Consider the following 18,887-nt stretch of genomic DNA (forward strand, 5'->3'; position numbering starts at 1 on the left):
TTTGAAATACCCACAAAGTTTCACCAGTTTCACAATAGTGAAGATCACCTTTGCAGAAAAAATGGTCCACTTTCTTGTTGTTCCTGATTTTCTGTTTAAAAGAACATTAAGTAATTTCAGGATGTTAGAAAAGCTCTAAGGTAGTGGGGAAAACGCTTGGCTAATCAGTTTCATATGGGCAGAAGGTCTAGTGAGGGTAAGGGCTGCTCCCAGCTGGGGCCTATTGCCCTCCCAGGGTCCTCATTGGCACAAAAGTCCTGTCACTGGGTTGGAGTAAAAGTCCCCTATTTAAAAAGATAAGGCAGCTCCCTTGCAACAGCAGAGATTTTACCTCTTTCTCCATAGAAATTGCAGAAATTATCTGGAGGGCACTGTGACTGAGTCTGCAACTGAGAGTTGTTTTCCACATCCTTTCTTAGGCAGATAGGCGTTTAGACAGACTAGTTAGGGTGTTCTGTCTTCTGGAGAGCTTTTTTGGATGCCTTCTGTGTGTCCAGGGAAACCCTGCAGAAGTAAGGCAAAGTAGGAGAAATTTGGGATTGACATTAAAGTAGGAATCCTATTTTCTTTTACTTGAACACAGAAAAGTAAAAAGAAAAACTTTTGCCAGATAATTGTCATTTTAACTGTTCGTGCAGTTATCCTGAACCTTGAGCGTTCTTTCCTCTCAGCATGACTTACTTTCTGTCTTCCCATTTTAGCCATGCTCTGGAGGCAAATGAAACTGCTGCATGGAGAATTGAGGACTCTCTGTACTTCCAGGTGAGTTTAGAGCTGGAGAGTACAGCTAGAGGTGACCTGCTTTGCAGGACCTCCAGGAGTTATGGGGAAGTAGACGTTCTCGGTTATCCTAAGGGAGCCCATAATCTAAAAAGAGAAGCATATAATATATTCCCCAAACACGAGTCACACTTCTTGTGTGACAGCAGAAAGAGAATTGAAGAACTCTCCTCAGCAGGGCAGGCTACATATTCTGTAGGGCTTAGGACAAAAAGAAAATATGGGGCCTCTTGGTCAAAAAGCAGGAAAAAGGGGCTATTATAGGTGTACATAAAGCCAGACACAGAAGGACAAATAGCATGTATGATTCTACTTATATGAGGTACTTAACAGTAGCCAAAGAAAGTCATAGAGACAGAAAGTAGAATGGTGGTTGCCAGGGGCTAGAGGGAGCAGGAGGGGGAGTTTTTGTTCAGTGGGTAATTTCAGTCTAGGAAGATGAAAATATTTTGGAGATGGATGGTGGTGATGTTTGTGAATGTACTTAATGACACTAAACTGTACACTCCAAAGTGGTTAAAATGGTAAATTTTATGTTACGTATATTTTAGCCCCCAGCACACATACACATAAAAGAATACGTAAGCTTTTTCTTTCTTCTGCAGTCTCTTGACTTGTCATGGTGCCTTTAATTTGCTATTCAACATAGTCCTAAGAAAAATTAAAGACTTAAGTTTTTAGCATGAATTTTACCCTTCATCTTTATATTGTACATTATCAGTTTTCAGTGAAAATGTCAGAGGATTTAACTTGTATTTAGAATCACTGAAATTATACCATTTTCATTTTTTGGCTCATTCTGGGAGGGTGCCTTGAGCTGGCTAGAAGCCACAAACAGCCAGGCTCAGGAAAAATAGGAGGAAGTGGGCTCCCCTCTCCCCCTGCCACCGGCACAGAGCCTACAGAAAGAGGCCTCCGGGGCATAGGACCCCATGGGTGTCTGGAGCAGGTGTCACTTCAGCCTGACAGCTACCAATTTCCCATCCCCACAGGCCTCCACCCCAGCCCACAGCAAACGTGCTTCTTCAAAAGGTATCTTTTGAAGGTATCTTCAAAACTCAGAGCTGGGACGCATCCAGTATGAGGATGAGCAAGAGCTAGTCCCTGTCCAGACTCAGCTAATGTTGGCTGCCCAACAGGACCACTGTGGTGCCGCCAGGCTGGGGTGAGGATGGCCGCCACCATGATACCCACCATCCCACTCTGGCTCCAGGCCCCTGCCAGGCAGAGGAGTGGCAGTGAGAACCCATCCAGGGAGGCCATGGGTGGGTGAGTGGGGACTATGGGGACTGTGTAAGTGCAGGCTCCAAGTTCCCAGTGCCTGCTCCATTGTTCCAGGAGACTTCACTTAACAAAGAGTCAAAGATAAAATGGTTAAGAATTTCCAGACTGCAACCACAGTGCATCAAATCCCAAGTGCAGGGTCATGTTCAACCATACTGGTCACACACCCTGTTCCTCAGGCCAAAGAAAAGAGCGTATTTGGCTGGAGTATTCTTTGAAGGATCCCCCACCCCCACCCCCGCATCCTTAAAGGAAACCTAAGTGTGGAAGTGCTTACAGGGGAGGGGCTGGGGCAGCCTTTCTCCATGTCCCATGTGTTCCCTTTCCTTTCCCTCCCTGAAAACAGACTCCAGCTGTACACCTTTCCTTTCACCCACCCCTTCCCCTGCTCACTGGTGCTTGACTGATCTACAACTTATCTGAGCCAGGAAATACTGGAATGTAAATTCCTTGGGATGAGACATGGAATCCAGCCCATTTCAGCGCTGAGTGCGTGGTTTCCCAAGTTACCTCGTCCTGGGGCTGCCATGCAGGAAGGCAGCACATGAGACTGTCCAAAGTCGGTTTGCCCCTAATGGCCAGGGGTGAAGTGGAGGCACAGGGAGCAGTCTGGCCCTCTGGGTAGCTGCCACCTGTAGAGGATTAAGGAAGCCAAATCCTCTTTATTTCCTAAATTCTTATGAGTGCAGATTGTAGCAATGTACTTTCCCTTATAGTGGCCCCAAGTTGTGTCTGGGATAGAGTTGGGGTGTTTTTCTCGGACTGAAAGGCTTGCCCTGAGCATTATCTGGATCACATTACAGAGTTGTGCGCCCATCAGTCCATCTGCTCAAGTGTTCTCGCATTTCATCACGTGCCTTTCGGGGACTCTTCAACTTGGGACGGCTCCTCTCTGCACCCTGCCCTGAGAAGAATCCCACACCAGCTTTACTAGCAACTGTTAGTGCGTCAGCTGGAGTTGCCCCCTGGGGGCAAGATGCCACCTCTCTCGGCTCTTGAGGTCCCTTCCCTGGAAAGACAGGTAAGGGACAAACCAGCAGCACCCCTCTGCCCTTTTCTCTGGTGCCAGGAGGAAGGCATTTTCTTTTGAGCTGAGGGATAAGCAGGCCCCCCAGCAGCATCCAGCTCAGCTCTGCCCAATCTAGCTGATAAAGGAGCCAGAGTGAGGGAGAAACACCCTGGAATCTGAACAAAGGCAGAGGGAAGGAAAGTCTGGGGAGGCTGAGCTTGGGTTTCAGTTTTGGAAAGCACAGCAGACCTGGCCGGGCCCTGCAGAAGAGCGTTCTGTCAGCAGCCGGGCCCTGGACCAGGAGGCAGGAGAGCCCCCCCAAGTTCGAGATTCTGTTCTTCCTCTATCCTCCTGTGCTGGCCCCTTTCTGGGCCTCAGCAGGGAGTTGTGTGTGTGTTTAAATATCTCTGTCAAGAATGGAGACCAAGACTGTGGGTGACTAAGACCTTCTCTAATGTTTTACATCTATGAAGAGCTTTGAAGGGAAAGCAGCCAATCCCCTGCCCAACCCCGAAGGGTTTCCCATTTCAAATGACTAAGTCATGACCCTTTTTAGCCAGACTTCAAAGAACCTGATCAAAGATAACATTTATATTAAATAGAACAGCACAGCATTTTTTCCTTTTTACTGTAAAGCCTGAAATGAAAAACAGCCCCATTTCAGCTCTCTGGCAAACAAGCTACAGAAAGGAGTGATTGTTGCAGGACAACCTTCACACAGACTCTGCCTGCTTTTTTTGGAACTTGCTGGGCCCTACACTGAATTTCCGACATTAGAGATGGTTCTTCAGGTGCTCAGGTCACTAGGCAATCAAAAATCACCAAGGCCCATCTTGATAATCTCTGCCATAAGTTGTTATCATCCAAGAAGGCAGTTGTGATGTGGTGAAAAAACACCTTGGACATGGGCATCAGAAAGTCTGAGTCCACAAGGCTTTGCCCTGTGCAGACACTTAACCTCTTTGTACCTTCACTTTCCTCATGTACAGAAGTGGGGTAATAAATCCTATATATCTGACAAAATTGTTATGAGTAGATAAAAATGTATGCAAAAGTACTTATTCTGTGCTTGATACACAATATACTCTCAATATATGTGTGCTGGATTATAATCTATTACGTTTGTATTTTCTGCAACATTTCCCCCATACCCATACCAATTTAATGAAACAAATATAAAGGTAACATGTAAAAAAATTGCTGTATTCAAAATTAATAATAAACTTTAGGGTAAATAAGCTTTAAAACAAAAGTACATAAGCAAAAATAAATAATTTACACCAACCCACTAACCTAATTTTCAGAGTAAAGCCATTTCCAATTACAGCACTGTTATCCCGGGCTCCAACCTGTGGTCAAACTTTGATAGTTCATTATTTTTAAAAAACAGTAACAAAAAACTGAACACTAAGGAGAATCTTTAACAAAAAGAAAGTACTGGATTCAACTTTTTAATTTTAAATAACCAAACTTTGTAATTTTATACATAATTCAATGTAATGCTAATATAATTAGCACTTCAGCTTGAAGAGCTGGTATTTAACAGGGATGGAAAATTATAATGAATAGTCTTCAAACCGTGAGATACAAATAAAAATGGACAAGTATACAGTAGAACAAAAACTGCAGACACTCTACTAGCTAAGGGAACTATCTGAAGGCTTTACATCCTTTATTGTCCATGATGGCTTTTTGAATTATGATTGTTTGATGAATAGAACCTTTGACATTTCAGATATAGCCTTTATTTATTTATTTTCACAGTAAGTTAAAAATCCATCATAAGACTCTGTAAGACATCAGTGGTCTTGTGTGTTGACTCTAGGAGTTTGTAATCTGATAAAAGAGTAACATAAAAATTTACTGCATTGCCCTAATTTCATACTTCCTTGTACACAATGAATCAGTTTGGGAAATCTATTCCAAGGGTTATATACACAAAAGTGTTCAGAATAAAACCTTCTCCACTTTTGCATAAAAATGTGTACAGTGTTTCAGGAATGGAAAATTTCTAATTTTCCTGGGCCCGGGCTTCATGGATCTCTGCTGCCTTAAGATGAAAGGCTCCTCTTCCTTTATTGCTCCACTGTTCAAAGGATTAATCATCCAACCCTGGTGTTTCTCCTTGTTGAATCCTGGATGCTATTCTGATGGCTTCTTCCAGAGATGGCTGTTCTCCAAGCTGAAACAGGAACATACACAAAACCAGTTAAGATAATGCCAAAGAAATATAATATGCCAGAAGTAAAAGTGCTCTCTGTAATTCTGACACCTGGGCTTATTAGGGTACTACTGCCGATCCACAAAACACAAAAACAAATTCCTGCTGGGGAGAATAATGCAGTTTCTTTATTTAGGGTATTTGATAAGCCTTCACAAATTGAAGGAACAAAAGATCTTTTCCAAAGGAGATATTCAGAGAGCTTCCTGAGCCTTTAGCTTCTCTGCCCATAAACTAAATTAAAACCAACAGCTAGAATTTCCTGAATGTGTTCTAACCCTTTTCCAAGTAAATACATTAAGAAAACAAACCAACCTTCCCAAGGAAAGGTAATCTACACCTAGCATTCTCTGCCTGAATTCAGTGACTTCCCAGAGAATGGTTTCTTCACAGTCTTCTGACATTGCCCACCACAGAATAGCACTGTGTAGTGATTCTCGGAGGACTAACTTAGGGTCTGTGTTTACATGAGGTTCATTTCCAAGGAACAGCTCTTAAGTGCTTTATACAATCCTGCCCAGTTACACTTTTATTTTGAGAGTAAAGATGGCTGCCCAGGTACAAATAGGGATATATACCAGGAACCTTATTTTTCTTGCTACAAATTCCCCTAGAATATGTAAAGATAGTAGAGAACAAAGTTGTGGTCTCCTTGAGTCTACTTCAAAGACAGCAATTTCCTTAATATGGCTAAGTAATATAGATTATTCTATGCCCTCCCTTTGTGAAGGTTATGCATAAGGGCACAGTGTACAATGCTGAGACCATTGTACCCACCTGAACGGCCATTGTACCCACCTGAACTGCAATCTGGGTGCCATTGGATGTTGCCACTAAGGTCAGAGGCCTGGTTTCTGTGGTTACTAAGTGATGGCTATGCTGCTGGTGCCCCATTTCTGATGAAGCAGTATGGAATGCTGCCAGGTCTTGAGCCACAATTGCAACCTTGAACAAAAAATACACAGACGAATTAAAACTATAATTTAAATAGGTTAAAATCCATTTAATGCAAGGGATTTGTCCTCAAATTCAAAAGGAAAACCTCTTCTGACCATAGACTTCTAGAAGCCTAAAGCTGGAAAAGACCTTACATATTGTCTATACTGGACTCCTCTTTTTTTATTTGAGGAAATTGGGGCTTAGAAAGAAGGGACTGATTTAAGGTTATGAAGTGAGCCAATGGCAAAACAGAGTAGAGGACACTGGAGAAGTGGATTCGCTATACCAGGCTCCATTTGCCAAGAGAGACGTGACTGTGCCTGAAGTCTTATCCCTAAGTGGCTGCCAGGGAAGTTACATATGTGGACTAATTCACACCTCAAATGTCTAATTATTCCTGATTTTTGATCAGTGGTAGACATACTATTTTTTCCTGTTTATCTGTTACATTTAAAATTAGATTTCCATTTCACTAGGAAAACAAAGGACCAGTAGCATTACTCACAAAATAGCAACATATCTTGTTATTCTCCTTTCCTCTTTTAGATTCCATGCAATCTTTCCATATTGTTTCTGAAGCAGCTAGCCATTATGGTTAAAAGTGCTTTCATGGCTCTTAAACCACACATGTAGCTTTTTCTATGTAGGTAACACAGAAAATGGCATCAACTACTTCTCTTGTATGGTATTTTAAAAGTTTGTTCAGTCAAACTCAGAGAAAGAATAGGTTAAAAAATAAAATTGCTATTTTACTTGGCTATTAATCCACTGAAAATGCTAGATTTTAAAGCTAATAGATATTTAGCTTGGATCAATCCCAGTGATGTTCCATAGTCTAGCAACAGACTTCAGTCCAGCAATGGTGGAGTAGCTTATATTGGACTAACCCTGTCAATTATATTACAATTATAAAGTGTGGAAAAAATATGAAAAGGCAACTATTTGGAGGCATTGGTGAACAATGAAAAGCAGAAGGAAATGGAGGGGATTCTCAAAAGAAGGTAACCACACTGGGTCACAACTAGGTTTAAATAGCTTTTCCCCCTGAGGGCACTCATCAGTCTGAGCAGCACAGGGCAGCTAAAGGTATCAAATAATGGAGTCTAGGGATGCCACAATGGCTATGTATTGAGAGGGGTATCCTAGAAAGGAGAAAACCAGAGGGAAGGGAGCCCCCAAACCTGCATATAAACTCCCCTCAATTCTTTAAGACCTCAGAACTGGAAGTTCCAGTAAATCTAGTAAAAAGCAGCAGCTAGAAGGCTGAAAAGCTGAGATTTCAGTGATACCGCAGGAGAGACAGGATTTAGAATTTCAATCCCACCAAGTTAGAGGGGCTTGGAAAACCCCTTGGGCTTTCAATTGAAACTCTAAGGGCCACACTTTAGGAGTAAAGTAAAGATTATGTCCCAGGACTACAGATTCACTCTGAGACCAAATGGCAAAACTGAAATAGACCCACCTTAATTAAGGATAAAACAGCCTCCACAAATAACTACCTGATAAGAACAAAATCAGTATTCTTCAGAGAGAGAGAACAAAATTAAAAATCTCTACAATGTATCAACCATAATGTACAGAATACAATAAAAAATTTTAATACATGAGAAGAGGAAAATTTAACCCAGAGTCAAGAGAAAATGAAGTCAACAAAAACAGACCTTGAGATGACCAAAATGTTGGAATTAGCAAACCAGGACTTTAACACAGCTATTATAAATATGTTAAAAGGCTTATCGAATGTGCACAAGGGAAAATCTCAGTAGACAATAAAAACTATTTTCAAAAAAGTAGATTCTATGATTGAAAATTACAATATCTAAAATTACGAGTATGGGCATAATAGAAGATGGTGATGTCAAAAGAAAAGGTCAGTGAACTTAGAGACAGATCAATAAGAATTATCCATCTGAAGAACTAAGAAAAAAAAGACATACACACACAAAAAAGAATGGATCCCCAGCAACTTGTGGGACACCACCAAGTTAATATACATACAATTAGAGACCCAGAAGGAAAAGAGAAACAGAATGAGGCAGAATAAAAATTTTTGAATGGCCAAACTTTTCCTAAATCTGGTAAAAAAAAAAAAAGAAAGTCCCCCCAAAATTATTATATAATGTTTCATAATATTATATATTCTTATAATTATATATAAGGCGGCTAGCAGAGAAATACAAAGAAAAACCACATCAGAATTAAATTGCTAAAAAAGGAATATAAAGAAAAAAATCTAGAAACAGCAAGAGGATAACTGAAGAACAATGATAAAGATGGCTGATTTCTCATCAGAAATAATGAAGGACAGGGACAATTTAAAGAGCTGAAAGAAAAAAAAATAACTGCTGACTAAAAATTCTACATATACCAAAAATATCCTTCAAAACAAGTATTTTTCAAAAAGAAAGGTGAGGGGGGAGGGTATAGCTGAGTGGTAGACTGAGAGTTCAATCCCCAGTACCTCCATTAACATAAATAAATAAACCTAACTGCCTCCTCTCCACCCCCCAAAAAAACAAACCAAAAAAAAAAAAAAAAAAAAAAGGTGAAATAATATATTTTCAAATAAATCTGTCACTGTAGATTTGCACTACAAATAATGCTAAAGTATATGCTTCAGGCTAAATGGATGATTCCATATGGGAACTCAAATCTACACAAAGGAATAAAAGGCACTAGAAATGATAAATTTGGGATAAGTATAAAATATTATGCTTCCTACTGTCCTGTAACTTAAAAGATTAACTTTAATGCTAAAATATAATATTGTACTACAGAGGTTATAACATATGTAAATGTAAAATCACAGCAGCACAAAAAGTAGGGAGGGGCATGAATGAAAATATGGTGTGTCAAGGTTCTTAGACTTTACATAAAGCGGTACAATATTAGGTCTAAGCAGACTGCAATAACTTAAGGACGCACATTGTAATCCCTGGAGAAACCACAAAAAAAGTTAACACAGAGGGTATAATTACAAAGTCATTTGAGGAATTAAAATTAAATATGTATGCACCTAATAACAGAGCTTTAAAATACTGGAAGTAAAAAATAACAACTAAAAAGGGAGAAAGATACAAATCCACAATGAGAGTTGGAGATACTAATTCCTTTTTCTTAGTAACTCATAGAACAAAGATAAAAAAGATTAATAAGGTTATAGAGTATTTGAACAACAGTACCAACCACTTTAACCTAATGTATAGTATGCTACATCCAATAAGTGCAGAACACACATTCTTTTCAAATACATACAGAATACAATGGGAAATCAATGAAAGACACATGGAAAACAAGTCTCAAATTTAAAAATAATGAAATCTTAAAGAATGTGTTTTCTGACCATAACCGATGTAAATTAAAAATCAAGAACAATGGGGGGCAGTGGGTTCAGCTCAGTGGTAGATCATTGAGCCTAGCATGCACGAGGTCCAGGGTTCAATCCCCAATACTTTGATTTAAAAAAAAAAAAGAATAGGTATCTAGAAAAGTACTAGATATTAAAAAATTAAGCAATCTACATGCAAATTAAAACACAATGATATACCATTTCACATCTATTAGAATGGCTAAAATTTTAGAGTATCACCTCAAAATGTTGATGATATGAAACAAGCAGAATTCTTATACAGTGATACGTGGGAGTGTATGACAGAACCACTAAGGAGAACTGTCCGCACCTTTGTACCAGGTTAAATATACCTCTGCCTTATGACCCGGCAACTCCAGTAACAGGTATTTATCTAAGAGAAATGAGAATATATGGCTACAAATATCGTACTAGAATTTTTACTGCCACCTTATTCATAATAATCAAAAACTGGAAGCATCCCAAATGTTCATCAAGGGGAGAATGTATCAACAAATTTTGATAAATTCCTACAACAGAATACTGCTTAACAATAAAAATGAATGAACTGATGTTATAAACAAGAACATGGATAATCTCCAAAATGTTCTGTTAAAGAAAAAACCCAAATACAAAAGAGTTCATAGTCTGGTTCCATTATGCAAAGTTCAAGAACAATCAGAACAACTGGATGAGGACTGACTGGAAGGGGTCCTGAGGGAACTTTCTGGAGTAATGGAAATGTTCTGTATCTTCTTTGGGATGGGATGGGTGTGTGTTTAATAACTAACTGAATTATACACTTAAGATCTGTGCATTTCATTGTACATAAATTTTACCTCAATGAAGAAAAAGCAGACTGCAGGCTAATATTGAAAAACATGTTCAACGTCAGTAGTAGTCAGACAAATAGAACTAAAAATACAATTTATCCTTTACTTGTGAATTGTGCAAATATATACATATAAAAATTCTCAATGCTAGCAAGAGTACAGTGAAACAAGAACACCTTTAGATCCATGGCATAATTGTTAAAAATTTCTGGAAAATAATTTGGCAATATATAGCAAGAAGCTTAAAATAGTTCATACCATTAATCCAAAAATTCCACATCTAGAATTTGTTTCCTCTGAAAATAATCAGAGGCTTATACAATAAATTATGTATGCGGAATGAGTTAATAAAAGAACATTTAATTGATACAAGAATGTACTCAGAATGCAGTGTTAGGTGGATGACAAGCATACAAAATTATATCACAAACCTAACTTTGTTCACACATGCACCCACACAGGAAAAATGGAGTAAATAGTCCTAAATGTTGACACTAGTTATTTTAACATAAACAAATAGCTGATTTTTAGTTTGAGTCTCTATTTTCAAATTCTTTTGAAAACCTTTAAGTGGAATTATTGGATCATATGTAATTCTATGTTCAACTTTTTAAGGAACTGCCATATTGTTTTCCATACCACTTTACATTCCCATGAACAGTGCCCAAGAGTTTCAATTTCTCTACATTGTCCCCAAAACTTATTTTCTGTTTTTTGGACAACAGCCATTGTAATGGGGGTGAAGCAGTATCTCACTGTGGTTTTGATTTGTATTTCCCTAATGATGAATGATGCTGAGTATCTTTTCATGTGCTAATCGGCCATCTGTAAATCTTAGAGAAATGTCTATTCAAGTCTTAAGCTCATTTTTAAATAGAGTTGCTTGTTTTTTTTCTCGTTGAGTTATAGGAGTTCTTTATATAGTCTAGATATTTTTCCCATGTAATACTATTTTTATTTTACAATTTAAAAATATATTCTAGATATTAATCCCTTATCAGATATATGATTTGCAAATATTTTCTCATTCTATAGACTGTCTTTTCACTTTCTTGGTAGTGGCTTTTGATGCACAAGTGTTTTTAATTTTGAAGAAGTTCAATTTATTTAATTTTTCTTTCACTGCCTACTATTTTGGTGCTACATGTAAGAAACAGTCTCCTAATCTATCTTTTTTTTCTTTCATTGCCTGTGCTTTTGGTGTCATACATAAGAAATTCAAGATCATGAAGATTTTCACCTGTTTTATTCTAAGACTTTCATAGCTTTGGTTTTAAATTTAGATCTTTAATACATTTTGAGCTAATTTTTATATATGGTATAAGGTAAGGGTCCAATTTCCTTCTTTTATATGTGGATGTACAGTTTTTCCAGCACCATTTGTTGAAAAGAACTTTCCCACTGAATAGTCAAAATTTTAATTATTGAAATTTAGTTGACTGTGTATGTGGGGGTTCTTCCAGACTCTGTATTTTATTCCACTGGGAATATATATTACTTTCGTAATCTGAAATTAACTAACTAAAATAGATGGAAAGCATATACTCTTCCATCTGTACCTGCCAACCAGGCTTCCAGGGGCACCTGGAAAAATGAGTCTGAGAAATGCAATTACCTTAATTAAAAAAAAAAAAAAACTTAGGGAAGGACTGACTGCTTTCTTCCCACACATGTAAAGAAATAAGCTATAGCTAATTTAAATGTTACAGATAATTCACAGGTGGAGTCAGTCCAAACATACCAGTGGATAGTCAACATTCACCCAACGGCCTACATGTAGTTACAGCAGAAGGAGCAGTGGTGGCAGAGGTCCTCAAGTGACCTCCGCCAACCCCTACCCACAATGTGATATATCCCTGGTTGCTGGAAGCTGCCTGGCTTCATTCTAGCTCTCAAAGCCTCCTCTCTTGAGAATTTTCTTGGCCCGCAGGCTAAAGATAAGGTACATAAGAATGTCTGCTTTAGGATCACTATCTTTCCAGACCCACAACTGTAATTGGCACAAGGTGTATTTACCCAAGCTTGACTATAAACCCATCCAGGAATCATGGAGCCATGGAAATGACTGCAAACCGATTAGATGGGACCATTCCATAAGACAGCCTGAAAGCTAGTGGTTGGGTTTTTGTTTGGGCATAAGGTTCAATAAGCAAACAATAAAAATGCATGGATCTTAGGTGTTCTGTTGAGTTTTGACAGTTAGATACAACTGTGAAACCACCACCTAAAACAGGAGTAGAACATTCCTTCATATTCCATTCCATCAATTCCCTCCCCACCCCAAGCCAAGCAGCACTTTCTGATTTCTATCACCATGGATTTGTCTTGTCTGTTCTTGGATTTCGTGTTAAGTGGAATCATATGGTATGCATTCTAGTGGAATTGCTGAGTCACAGGGAAGAGGTATGTTCGAAGTTATAAGAAACCGCCAAATAGTTCTCCAAAGTGGTTGTATCATTTTACACTCCCACGAGTGTGCTCCATGTCCTACGTGCTTCATATCTTTGCCAACATTTGACTTTGTTAGTTTTTTTAATTTTAGCCATTTATTTCCCTGTGTCTGTAATGGTATCTCACTGTGATTTTAATTTGCATTTCTTTGATGATTAAAGATGTTGATCACTTTTTTGTGTTAACTGCCATTCATGTATTTTTTTTTGTGAAGGGTCTATTCAAATAAGCAATCAAATGATCTGCTCACTTAAAAGAATTTCACTTATTTATTTTGCTCATTTTGAATGGGTTGTTCATTGTTTCATTATTGATTTATAGAAGTTTGTTATATATTTTCAATACAAGTCCACTGTCAGATATATATAGTGTAAATATCTTTTTCCTAGTTTGGGGCTTAACTAATCTTTTTCTTCATGTTGTCTTTTGGTGAGCAGAATTAATTTTGAAGAAGTCCAATTTATCAGAAAAGAAAAAATTTTATTGTTAGTGCATTTTGTATCCTGTCCAAGAAATCTTTACCCTAAGGTTACAAAAACATTCACTTTTCTTCTAGAAGCTTTATGATTCTGAGTTTTGTATTTCAAGGTGTAGAAGATCTTCAATTTTTTTCTTTTTTCAAGACTGTTTTGGCTATTATAGGTCCTTTGCATTTTTCAGTAAATTTTAGAATCAAATTATCTGTATCTTCAAAAAAGCCTGCTGGAATTTTGATTGTGATGGTATTGAATCTATAAATGAATTTAGGAAGAATGACAGCTACTAATTTTGACAGACTCTTTCATTGAACAGTGTAAGGGAGCTGCAGTGAAACTCAGCATTGCCTTCAGCACAGGACAAGAACAATTTTTAAATACATTAACCAACATCATATATTTTGAGAGAAATGAAAAATTAAAACTACAAAGAGACATCAGATTGGCAAAAACCCAAAGGTTTGATACCACTATGTTGACTATCAGAAGAGGAAGAGGCACTCTCAAGTGCTGCAGGTAAAAATGTAGATTGGCACAACCCTAGAAGGGAAGTTTGGCAACACTTAACATAATTACAAATGCATATGTCTTTTCACCCAGCAATTCCACTATAGGAATTCATCTGATAGCAGATACTCACACACATGCAAAATCACATGTGCACAAGGTTATATATTGTTTGAAACAGCAAAAGAGTTTAAGAAAATTATGGCGTGTCCATACAGTGGAATATGATATAGCTTAAAAAAAATTAGGAAGCTCTCTACATAATGAAGTAGAAGATTTTTCTGGATGTGTTACTAAGGTTAAAGAAAACAAAAAACAAAAAAAACAAGGTGAAGAACACTACAGAGTTTACTCCCATAAAAAGAGTGGAGGGGGAATGGGAGATGACTATTTATTTAATTTGTTTATACATGCTTACTGAATTGTTGGAAAAATACACAAGAAACTGATAAAAGTGGATTATGATTATCTCTGTGGGACAAGAACTAGGCTGACGGAGGCAGGGGTGGAAGGAAGACTTTTCACTGCATACCTGTATATACGTTTTGCTTTTTGAACTATGTGAATATATTACATATTCAAAAATTAAATAAAGTAAATTTTGCAAATGAATTTCCCTAAGTATCTGATGTTGACAGAGATGATAGGAAGAATGACCATTAATGAACACTTAATACACACCTGGGCTGAATACTTTACATGTATTATCTCATTTAATCCTTCTGTTAACCTATGGGATCGGTGCAATAATTACTCTGATTTTACAGATGAGGAAAAACTGAGACTCAGAGGAGTCTCAGCTAAGAAGTTGTAAAACTAGGATTCAATCTGAGGTTTGTATGCTTAACTACTATATCACACTGCATATCTATGTAATAACAGTTTTGATATGATAAATAGAAAAAAGCAATTACCTGCTGCCCTTCTGTACCATCGGCAGTAACCATTGCAACAGAGTGTGTTCCTGCTGAGGAGATGACTGCATCATGGGCAGGTACTGTGATGGGCGTTCCGTCCTGTGTTACCATTGTAATGGTATTGCCGATGGCTTGCATGTCAGCTTGAGATATGTTGACCTGCAATACAATGCATTTTACAATCAGTCAATGTTGCCTGTTTTATTTGGCAATTTTTATTAAGGACTAGGCTTAATCTTTGTACATGTCTACTCTATGGGACCAAAGAAATATTTTACAATGGAATAAACTTTTAAAAAGAGGTCATCAGAAAAACAGTATTTCTTAAATGTATTTCCTCTTCTACATCTCTACTGCCAATTTAGACCCCTGTTTTTCACTCATATAATGTTCTGCAATAATACAACTTCCTTCCAGGTATCTAGTCTAACCCTTCCCTAATAATCCTCTACCTTGTTGCCTTTCTAAAAATCAAACACACTTCATTATACTCCCTGCTTAAATCCCCAGTGACTCTCCATCACTGCAACTCAGATTTCTTAGATGGCATTCATCACCTTTCATGATCTGGCATTAACAGCTTCTCCAGACTAATTTTTCACTACTTCCAAACCAGCACACAAATCTGGCACTCTAGCCACAACAAACCACTTGCAGTTCCAGAGTTGTCATATATTATTTTTGTCACTTTGCCCTTTCCTTCACTCTCTGTCTCGCTAACTCATGAAAATTCTTCAAGATCCAACTGAATGGCCATTCTCTATATGGGCCTCCAAGATTCCTTTGGGGAGAATCATTCTCCTTCCTCCAGATTGCTGTAACACTTTATATATCTTTCGATTATCCCATCATTATGAGAAATTATTGTTCATTTTAGGAATGTCCCTCTCCTACTAGACTATGATACCCTTTACTTTCCTGAACTCCCCACACTAAATTTACCAAAATGTCTGGCATTGGTTCAATAAATGTTCGTTGTTTAATTGACCAAAGGAATGGAACAGAAATCTAATTCCTAAAGGAAATGTGAAGGTTGTATCTAGAAAAAATACAACATTGGGGTGGGGAAAATAGCTGTTTCAAAACATATGAAGAGGGATTAGACTCATTTTATATGGTCAGAGAAGAGCCATGAGGGGATGACATAGCAGTTGGTTTCAATCTGATAAAAATTCGAATTACCCAACAATGGAACAGGCTGTCTCTTAAGAGGGAAACTGCCTCATCTATTTTGGGGCTGCTGTAGAGGGAATTTCTCTGGTATAGGGAGGTCAGATCAAATGACCCCCAGAAAGCCTGTGTCTTTGATGATCTAATTTTAAGAAAAGTCTTAGGGTTGATGCTGAATTAAAACTGTGTTAGTAAATATGTTTAATCTTACATGCCAATCAGTGGACAAAGAGTACTGTGTGGAATTAGTGATGTCAAAAGTAAGGGGAAGAGGGATGAATAAGATAGTGGAAGTGCTTTGTGTTTTCCTGTGCTGAATATGTTTCTGCCCCCTGGTTAACATCAGCACAAAGGGCAGGCTTATCATGGCAGGTAAAGCTCTGAGAGAGACGGGTAAGAAAAGGGTTCTCCATGGAAAACGCAGATACGGGAGGATAAAGAACCCCATGTATCTATCTCCACCAGGTACTAAGATCACCTTTGCTAGAGCTTAAATTAAACATGAAATCAAGTCTGAATTATTTTAGGCTAGTGGCATCTAGAAAACAATGACAAGTTTGACTATCAAACAACAACCATTACTTTTCCTGGGGAAATCAAGATACTTGTTCTATTAATTCTGTGAAGCTAGATAAGTGGATTCCCGTGATTCCAGGTAGGGAGAGAGCCATACTTTGGAGATTTTACAGATTTGCCCATCACTGACTTCCCAAAATCTTTTTAATGATGTCCTCACCACCTGAGCCAAACCTCTGCTGATTTCTCAATCTCACCACCTGGATCTAATCAGCCATCAAATCTGATCCCTTGTCTGAACTGTGTTTCACATGGATCCATTACTTCTCAAGCCCTTGCTTTCACTGTGGTTCTGAGCTTCATCACCTCACCTTTGAACTACACCCGTAACACCATCTGAATTCTATAGTCACAGACCTTCTCTGATTACTAATCTTTCTCTGCATGCAGTCTCTTTCCTTAGAATACTGGAAAGCTTCAGGAGATGTAGCACTGCCTACAAGCTAAACTCCAAACTTTTTGCCATAATTCAGGGATTTCCTCAATTGAGACCCAATCTGCCTTTCAAGCCCAAACTCAGAGAAATATTATTTAACTTGTTTGGCTTTTGGTGGGTACTTACATGCTGAGTCCCATCCTGGGATATGAGTGTCACCTGTTGACTCAACCCAGACTGGGTTACTGTGGCTACTTGTGTAGACACAACATCGTCCCCTTCTACACCTGTAACATACGTGATCTGGGGCCCTTTAAGAACATCTTCACTTTGACCTGTTTAAAACAAATGAATTCTTTATTTGATCAACCAGCCAAGCTGTTTAGAAAACAGAGGATATTTTAAATATTACAGAGAAACTGACAAAAATTAGAGTATACATATCAAATTCTACATAAATGGCTTCCAACACATTCTGCCAACTTCTCCACCTCCACTTTTGCAAAGCCAAATCAAATCAAAGCAAACCAAACCAAACTTTCCACAGAAAATGTAACTGTTTTAATTTGGGGAGACCTCTCTTATTCTCTTAGTTGGAATAATTATGTGATACTGTGCATGTGTGTTGGGGTGGGGAGTGAGGGAGCTGTACAGGAATACTAACTATCCAGTATGGCAGGTATGCACTAAGTTCTTGCAGTCACTTAAGAAGCTGTTAAAAATGATAAGACAATCTTCATAAACATTAACCACAAAACCAGAATGGTGTGTAAACACAAGGTACTAACACTAAGTTACTTATTCTTTAACACAAGTGATTGATTGCAAGTCATCAGTACACAATGACATCATTGTGTAAAGACACTGTAATGGCAATATTATCTGGGGTGAGGTTAATCATTTCATAAGTAACAGAACAGGAATCCCCATCCATTTCTTTATTTCACAGAGAACCAGCAAGTAAACAGCAATTTCAATAGTCCATTACTGCCATACTTGGCAACCAGGAGGATTTCCACCACTCGGAAGACCAGAAAAAGGGTAAATATGGGGGTTTTTTTTTCCTTCAAGAAGGACTTAATATGCTAATTTAAGAGTACTTCTAAAAATTATGGTTGATGCCCGCACTCATATAGCTACAGTCATCACGGTATAATCTCTATGACACTCATTACTCATTTCTTTTTGTTCTGTTCCCAGCTATTTATCATACTTATTATTATGCCATTTTTCCAAAGGGTTCAAAACCTAGGGGATCACACAGGAGAAAAGGACACAACCCATCATTATTCTTGAAAAGATAATCTTGGTTTAATTTTTTTTAAATAAAATGTATGTTATTATATTATAGATTATCTTCCAGAACACAAGAAATTCTGACAATCTGAAATATCAACATTTAAGGAAGAGACTGAGGAAGCTTAAAAAAAAAACAGCCTAAAAACCTAAGTTTGACATCGTTAAAGTCTAACTGCAAGCATTCAGCAGTTGTTGTGATATCTAACCATGCACACTTACAGTGCTTTGGCTAGAAAACAGTATAGCATTCAAGAGTGAAGGAACTGTTATTTCCTTACTATCACATGACTGATACCTAAAACAAATCAGAACTACAAGGAATTATCTAAGTAGGCAGTGAATGATCTGTTCTTTTCCTTGTTCTCCAACCATTTGTTTTTTCACCTAAATGGTTTTCAATCCTTCAATATTAGCTGTTAAGATTGGGTAAAGAAGGGGGAAGGTATAGCTCAGTGGTAGAGCGTGTGCTTAGCATGCATGAGGTCCTGGGTTCAATCCCCAGTACCTCCATTAAAAAAAAAATGAGTAAAGATGTTTTCCTTTAATTTTCAAATATACTTCATTTAGCAGGTACTCAATGAAACAGGACAACCTTTATTTTGGGTTTTTTTGTTCGTTTTAGAAAAACGGACTTCATTTTACCTATTTAATTATGCTGAGTTATTTAACTGAAATCATATAATCTAATTCCCTAAAATAT

General features: G+C 37.9%; 1 protein-coding gene across 5 annotated transcripts in view; it reads right to left on the reverse strand.

Annotated features, from left to right (window-relative positions):
* Nucleotides 1-4,255: 4,255 nt before the first annotated feature.
* ZNF143 (zinc finger protein 143) overlaps nucleotides 4,256-18,887 on the reverse strand; it is a 58,640-nt gene continuing 44,008 nt past the window's right edge. For all 5 annotated transcript variants that reach the window (XM_031460049.2, XM_031460047.2, XM_010985946.3 and 2 more), the window contains exons 13-16: nucleotides 17,075-17,223; nucleotides 14,764-14,925; nucleotides 6,093-6,239; nucleotides 4,256-5,255 (exon numbers count right to left, since the gene is read on the reverse strand). In XM_031460049.2, coding sequence (XP_031315909.1) covers nucleotides 5,172-5,255; nucleotides 6,093-6,239; nucleotides 14,764-14,925; nucleotides 17,075-17,223 — 542 coding nt within the window. In that variant the 3' untranslated portion in view covers nucleotides 4,256-5,171. The remainder of the gene's footprint in view (nucleotides 5,256-6,092; nucleotides 6,240-14,763; nucleotides 14,926-17,074; nucleotides 17,224-18,887) is intronic.

The sequence above is a fragment of the Camelus dromedarius genome, chromosome 12 (assembly GCF_036321535.1).
Source record: "Camelus dromedarius isolate mCamDro1 chromosome 12, mCamDro1.pat, whole genome shotgun sequence".
Classification (NCBI taxonomy): domain Eukaryota; kingdom Metazoa; phylum Chordata; class Mammalia; order Artiodactyla; family Camelidae; genus Camelus; species Camelus dromedarius.